This window comes from Phoxinus phoxinus, assembly GCF_949152265.1.
Source record: "Phoxinus phoxinus genome assembly, chromosome: 2".
Taxonomy (NCBI): domain Eukaryota; kingdom Metazoa; phylum Chordata; class Actinopteri; order Cypriniformes; family Leuciscidae; genus Phoxinus; species Phoxinus phoxinus.
Genome location: NC_136877.1, coordinates 48,700,131 through 48,708,258, shown reverse-complemented (window position 1 = coordinate 48,708,258; position 8,128 = coordinate 48,700,131). Strand labels below are relative to the sequence as shown.

At 36.9% G+C, this 8,128-nt stretch overlaps 1 protein-coding gene across 1 annotated transcript; it reads right to left on the bottom strand.

Annotated features, from left to right (window-relative positions):
• Window positions 1-1,384: 1,384 nt before the first annotated feature.
• On the bottom strand, window positions 1,385-8,128 carry LOC306994671 (GTPase IMAP family member 9-like). Its single transcript, XM_079605394.1, has 6 exons — window positions 7,987-8,128; window positions 6,614-6,658; window positions 4,813-4,874; window positions 4,648-4,686; window positions 3,433-4,508; window positions 1,385-1,958 (listed from the first exon to the last, which is right to left on the bottom strand). The coding sequence occupies exons 3-5, from the start codon at window positions 4,826-4,828 to the stop codon at window positions 3,475-3,477; spliced, it is 1,089 nt and encodes a 362-aa protein (XP_079461520.1). The 5' UTR covers window positions 4,829-4,874; window positions 6,614-6,658; window positions 7,987-8,128; the 3' UTR covers window positions 1,385-1,958; window positions 3,433-3,474.

The following is an 8,128-nucleotide window of genomic DNA, read 5'->3' as shown; positions in this document are numbered from 1 at the left end:
AGAACTGTATTTCACAATTCCTGCCACAACAGCACCAGCTGAAAGATCATTCTCAACACTGAGATGTATCTACACAGGAGGCTTAGTGACTAGATGTGCTGCCACACACATACAGACAGTGTTGGGAACGTTACTTAAAAAAAGTAATTAGTTATAGTTACTCACTACTTGTTCCAAAAAGTAACTGAGTTATTAACTGAATTACTCTATAATAAAAGTAACTTGTTACCAGGGAAAGTAACTATTTGCGTTACTGTTAAAAAAAAAAGTTGCTATAATCCAAAGAATTTGGATTTTTGTGAGCAGTTTTCACAAGTCAGTTGAAATGAGTAGAACAGACGGGTGTTTGTACATAACTTTCAATATTTATTGCACGTCGACAGACAGCAAGAGGTTTATCCTGCACTTCAAGTATTATCTTTGTAAGAAAAGTAAACAGTTACACCATATAAAGTGCATAACTCTAGCAAATTAAATCAAACTCTCTCAACCAGAGACAACTGGTCAAGAAAACAACCTGGCGAACTAGCATCTGTGGTGGAGGTATCGGTGTTTTTTGCCACTAGCTTTGTAGATGCGCGTGTCAATGTGAGATGCTTCATTAAATTAGAGTTGCTTACAACGGATGTCGACAAAGTCTTTGCTCCTGGACATAATGTACACATCACATGCACGTTCTTGCCTTTGACCACAATGAATTTGAAGTAGTGCTTATATCTCCACCAACTTTTCATCGGATTGCCTCTGACTCGCCATCTCTGCTGCTCCGTCAAATCTGTTTAGCGGTTGTGAGTGTGTGTGTGTGGCGCCTGGCGCGTGTGCTGGCATGTGTGTAAAAACATTGGCTCTGATTGGCTACCATGAAACATGACTCTGTCTTAGCCAATCATAATTGCTTACATCGTTATTAATCCACCTCCTCATAGCTGCGAGCCAGGGGTGCGTTCGGAATCGGATTACACAGTTTATTCAATCAATGCATACAACGCACCGCATTTAACGTCCAGTAACGTTAACGGCGTTGTAACGACGGGAAAAGTAATTAATTAGATTACCCTGTTACTGAAAAAAATAACGTCTTTACCTAACTAACGCCGTTATTCCAAACACTGCATACAGAGGTCTTGGCAAAAGGTATTCGAGCGTAACATCCAGCGTAACGATGTGACAGACAATTTTTCTGAAAGTTTGAGGAGCATTAATGAAGTGAGTCTTAATATATTTTGTTACATGAGAGTGAGAGAACGGCGTGATTACTAATGAGCATCACCTGCAAACCGCACCGCTCTCGTATCTCTCACGGAGGAGATTCGGAAGCATAAAAGGAGGAGCAACTACAGTGAAGGACGAGAGAGGACCAGGCCTGGACTTTACATTGTGTTTTGTATATGTTTTATTATGTGTGTGCGGCAGTCGTCCGTGAGGGGCTGCCGCCTTTACTTTCATTGTGTGTTTATTCATTTGATGATTATTATAGATAAAGATGAAACAGTGTCAGATATTTCTATATTGGCGCGTTTTTCAGTCCAAATATCAGGGTTTTTATTGGTCTGATAAAAGAAATGATCTTTTTCTTCTGGATAATAAAAAATGAAGCAGTCCTCTTTGAGAAAGAAATGATGACTGTATGATAGCTGATGATCACCATGTTTCCCCAATTTCCTCCAAGAAAGGTGTAAATAGATCTATCATGACATCATCATTACGAGGGATCTTCTTCATGAGGTCTCGTGTCTTCAGCACTGACTGTCGTTCACCCCACTTCTCTATTATAAGGTCTACTAGATGACCTCTGGTTTTGTCCTCCATTGCACTCCTGGCAATCTTCCATTCCTTACTCAAGTGCATGCGATCTTTCATTGTTTTCAGTTGATCATCAGACAGCTCATCCAAGATCTGAAGAAGAGTGACACCCCATTCGTGCTGCAGAACTGACCCTGGTGCAACACGCTCACCACCTGAAATCATTATGTATTTATTCAATAGCTTTCAGTCACTATAATTGCGTACAAATATTTGACTTGTATGTGCAGAAAAGGTTCTCAAGCAAACACTTTTTAGAAACCTTTTACCATTCACACTGACAGAGCTCTGCAGAGACAACGTGATCGCAAGTCATTTATTTTGAATTATATTTGTGGATATCTGCCGATGCAATGCACCAATAAGAGTGAAGTCAGTGGAGCACGTGTTTAAAATATGCCCCCGGTTTCACATACAAGGCTTAAACTAGTCCCGGACTAAAATGCATGTTTGAGCTGTTTTAACTAAAAGCAACTTGCACTGAAAATCTTAAAATATGTCAGTGCTATTGTTTTGTCTGATGCAATGTTTTTTAAAGGCACGTTAAAAAAAAACCTACTTAAAGGTAGGGTAGGTAGGATTTATATAAAAACTTTTTACCAAATTTGATTAAACTTTCTATATATATCAATGCATAATTAAAATGTAAGTACTCTGATAAAAAGAGTATACAAATCGAGTGACTCTAGACCGTTTAATCTTCATTAAACACAGCTCATTATTTCCATTCGGGACGAATCACAGGATTGGCTTGCGCGACTGCACTCTCCGTCGCCATGACTACCGCCGCTATTACTGGCTCCACGTGCGCGCAGTCGCGCACCCGTTTTTAGGTGGGAGTGAATGGAATTAATGAGCTGTGTTTATTGAAGATTAAATACACTAGAGTCACTCGGTTTTTTATACTCTCTATTTCAGAGTACTTGCATTTTAATTATGCATTGGTATATAAAGACAGTGTAAACAAATTTGAATAAAAGTTTTTTTAGACAATTCTGACCTACCCTACCTTTAAATACCCTAATTGAACTAATGCCTAATCCTGGCTTAATCTAAACCCTGTCTGTAACTTTGTGTTTTTTACTATTCTGTATGATTTATCTCTGCTCACATGATTTAGAAGCAAGAAAACTGATTCCTTGTCAAAATACAATGACTGTTGTGTAGGGTTCCCACTACGAATAGTCAAATTCTAGAAGTAAAAATCCCTGTTAATTCTCCCCATAGAGAAATACACTGAACAAAATTATAAACAAAATTGTTGAGATTCTGGACAAGAAACGAACTCTTTGATTTACCTTGGTAAGTACCTTTTGCGCTTGGCCCACTCCAGACAAGTGGCAGTCCAGCACACAACCAAGGTAACTAACTGAGTCCTTTACATTAATCTCATTATCTCCAACTAAAACCTTAAAACCAGGGGATCTTCTCAGTTTTATTTTTGACCCAAACAGCGTGGCTTCCGTTTTCCCTTCATCATGGTTAAATTTAGCAGTTAATCCGCGAATCACATGCGTGCCGAACTGTAGGGCAGCTGGTCCGTACGGATCAACTGCGATCCGTTCCACCCCTAGTGTTCACTGCTGTTATCAAAAGAGCATGTTTTGAAAACACATTCGAACTACTTACTATTTGAAGGAAGAACATTTAATGAAATTTGGGTGTAGCTTCTCATGGACTCCTGATTAAGATTTTGCAATTTAAGAGTCGGCAACCGATGTCTGCATGTACAGTTGGATATTGATCCTTGTGCGTTCTCCATTCTATAGCTATTGTTTTCCATAAGTGTAGCTCCTTTTTCAATTCTTCAATCACAGCATCCTTTTCCTCACACTTGCACTTCACATTGGGTTGATGTTCCAGTTCTGCAATTGTGTGTTGGGCAATCGGGTCCTGTCCTGAGTGTCTTAATCGTAACCTCACTATCTCCATCTCTTTTTCTTGAACAATGTTATTCAGCCTCTTTATCTCGTCATCTTTTGATTTGAGTAGCTTTTTAACTGAGTCATCATTTAGTGTCTCTGGATTCAACTGTAACTTTTCCTTGATGGTTGAGAGAGAAACAATTTTAGATTTCACCCTCTCGACAAGACATATCCAGTCTGACAGTAATGTATTGGCATCAACCTCTTTCAGAGCAGAAAGTTTAAAACAACTGGCTGAATTCTTCCTGATAATGAGCTCTTCAATTGTGTCAGTAATCTGGTTGCAGTCATTTTTATGAACCACGAAATATCTTTGTCCACATTTGTCAATTAAAGGTTGAAGCTGCTGACATCTGATATTATCCTCAATTGTATAACCTCCCAATTTCTCTCCATTGGTGAACAGCACTATAGTGTGATTCCACAGCTCATCCGTAAGAAGACGCTCTAGGGTGCTGATGGTCGACTCTGGCAGTTTTGAGTTCACTTTAAGAGCCAAGAGGACCGCGTGAGGGCCAGTATCGTATAAGGACTGCACACAGTGGACAATTTCCATTTTGGTTTTCTCTGATCTACTCAACTCTCCGTTCCAGCCTGGGGTGCGAGTCAAATGAATCTGTGTTCCTGATACTGTACGAGTCTCCTTGACGTGGTCACTTCTAAAAGATGTCCAGAACGTGAAGATTTTATCCCTAAGGATGGCATTACCAACAGTGTTTTTTCCGGCACCTTGAAATCCAATCAGAACAAGTTTCAGTTCCTTGAAAACAGGCTGAATTCCTGAAAGAGTGAAATGTTCCATTAAATATATTTTAAATACATTTTAAAAACATATTTTAAAGATAGCCTGCTCACTCGGCAGCCATATTTGCAATGATATAAATCTTAATAAAATGCACAGAGATGTTCATGTTCTCACCTTCGTCTGCCTCTATCAATGGCAATTGGTCCTCTTGTGCTGTAAAAGAAAAATAATCAGCTAATCTAAAGAACTTATAAATTATCACATAAAGAGTCACATTAAAGATATAAAAAAAATATAAAAAAAATATATAAAAAATATAAAATATAAATCTGTACTTACATGAACTGGAACCCATTTTTCATGTTTTCAGTCAGGAAAAGTCTTGATAGTTCATGGACATTCTAATGAATAAATGGATAAAATAAATGAGACAGTATAAAAGTGTCCTATACTAATCACTAATGAAAAACCTGATTTATGAATGATATAAGTATATTTCTAACTAAATCGTTCACATGTAGCTCTGCTCATATTTGAGGTCCTGTGATATATTTACATATATTTTTTCATTACATACATTTAAATTTGCTTTCAATTTGCATTTAACCTGTTCAAAAATAATCAGTTAAATCTGTATCACATAACTGGTTTTCAAACACCACTCATTAGATTGCTTATCATGATCTTTAATTAATACTTTGAACTAATTACTAATTTGCTAATTACAAACAATGAATTTGTCAAACTAATATGGAGGTGGAAACATCAAGCTTTTGATACCTGGTGCTTTAAGTAGCCCATTATTATGGTCGTAATCTGTTTTAAAGGGGTGGTTGAATATGATTTCACTTTTCTAACTTTAGTTAGTGTGTAAAGTTGCTGTTTGAACATAAAAAACATCTGCAAAGTTACAACGCTCAAAGTTCAAAGCAAAGGAAGATATTTGCTTTTTTTTAAATTGCTTTTTAAAGGGGCTATATGGAACTTTTTCCCCAAAATAAATGAAACACTAGCCTTTTTATTTTACCATTTATGACTCAAACATCTCCTGATGAGCATACTGACACCTTGTCTGCTCACAGTGGGTGCACCTATAAGCTATCCTATTTTTCCTATTTTCTGTCGGGTCGGATTTTTCCCGCGCTGTCTGCGGATGTGACGTCAAGCGCGTTCATGTTAAACGTTTCAGATCACTTATCTCAAACAATATATGTATTTGACTGTTCTTACCTCTGTAAACATAATGTTGACCTGACCTCCTTGCAGCAGATGACTTGTGAAGTGTGCACGTACGAGCGAGCAGAAAGGAAGAGCAGTTCTGTTTTTTTGGCCACAGGTGTCAGTCGCGAGTTTAAATTTCAGAAAAACGCATATAGCCTCTTTAAGGACTACAACAAACGGTTAACAAAGGGTTAGTGACATCACAAACGCTAAAATTTACATAAACCCCGCCCCCTGAACGCGATTTATAGTTTATCAAGACAGAATATGCTGATCAATGACTAGAAGATAACTACACATAAGCTACATAAATTCATCAACTATCCATTCAGAAATGTTGTCTACATGTTGTCACTTCTTCTTGAGTCTCTCCATCGTCTGACTTTGTTTTGAACATAAAGTGCATGTGTGTGTGAGGTAAAAGGACACAAGCTCTTGTAACTCCGCCCCCTGTGCCGGGAGCAGCAGCTCATTTGCATTTAAAGGGGCATACACAAACTGTGCGTTTTTGTTCACTCTCAAAAAGTGACAACTTTAACATGCTATATAAAAATATCTGTGGGGTATTTTTAGCTAAAACTTCACATACACACTCTGGGGACATCAGAGACTTATTTTACATCTTGTGAAAAGGGCATTATACCACCGCTTTAAAATCAACACAGTATTGCTCATTATCTACAAAGCGTTTATGGACGTCAACCTGAAGTAATCTCAGTTTCAATGCCTTGCTTTAGAGTAGTGTTATTGTGCTAGAATTACCAACTGAAATATCACCTCCACTTTGGTATATTTAAGAAAAAGAGCTTGTCATTGTACTTTCAAAATGCAGCACTCTCATTTGATCAAATCCAATATAGTGCATGAATCATATACTTGCACACATTCAAAGACAGATAAAAGAATCATATTTACATACGTCAGTTTCTTCTTGTGAATCATGGCTGCCGTTTAGGCTGAGTCTCTGTTTTAACAAAAGAGAAAGCATTAAACATGTCTGGAGATGGGGACATTCCTCCTTTCGTCAGTTAACTTCATGAGGAGAGATAAGATCAAGTCCAAAAGTCGTCAAGAAGTTTATACTGCTAAATTATCAGTAACACACTGGAACATAGCCCTTTTGTTGTCTGTACAGAACCCCACCTGCAGATTATCCGTCTCTCTTTTATTCTTCTTCTCAGTCATGTGACTGTTTTGCTTGACAAATAAAAATAGCAACAATAAACAAGTATGAACTAGACAGAGAAAGTTATGTTTCATAACATATATTCTGTGTCTATATTCTGAGGATCTTTAACAGAGTACATCAAGGTTCAAGAGTGTTTTATTGTCATTCCATACATTTTTACATGAAGGAACGAAACTAAGTAAGGTCTCAGTCAAAACACAAGATAAAAACTGTGACCAATAAAAACATTAGAAACTAGGGCGTATGTCTAAGCAGCTTTGCCAATAAATACCATATAGCAATAAAAATCTACAAAAGACAATGCAAAAATAAAACCAGTAGTAATTAGTAATAAATTAGGACATAAATAGTCAAATATTATTGCACATAAAATGTCTAAATAATACCTTGTCTAAATGTCTAAATAATAATGATTAAATTAATTTACAGAGTTGAAGAGCAAGACACAGTCCTAGGCAGGGTGCATGGGAAGAGTCCAACTCATTGCATTCACATTTATTAATTGTGATTTGTGGACAAATAGATAGATTTTAAATAAACATCTCTCTTTTTGTCAAGCAATCTGGTCCTTTAATCTGTTTACATTGTAAAAAAAAATATTTTTTTTTTGTGCCTTGTCTCAGAATTGTCATTTGAACATTTCACAAAAGAAGAATAAATCAAATGTTACAGATGCCTTTAGGCTACCTGAACTTATTTACATTTTGTGGAGTCCGTTATGAACTGTATATTTAACAATCTATTTACTAATATTACCATGTTTTACAATTTTACAATTTTTGTAAAAATTTATCATCGCATAAAAGCTTCTAAACAGATTAACTTCTGTAAAATAACAAAGTCTAGATGCACATTTTAATGTTATAAGATACAAGTGATTTATTTCTGCCTTTTCATCCCAGTATGACTGAATATAGGCTACAATTAATTTAGTGAAAAGGGTTGTTCTTTGTGTAACTCCTCGTCCAGCACTCACAATCAACTACCATGTCTTTACACAACATCACTAAACTTCCAACTTAACATTAGGCCTATTTGTGAGATAAACATGTAGCCTATGTTACAAAAATAATGTAATTTCACTGGAGCAAATTTGCACCTACCCCCTCTCAGCATTAGTGATGGGGCTCCGATGCTCCAACGCAGGTTTCAAAGCACTGTTGTGTATGCATCATTCACACACACTGTACCGATACTTGTTTCGAAATAACAAACCACGTGATCTTTATTCGAGCCATTTGGTTC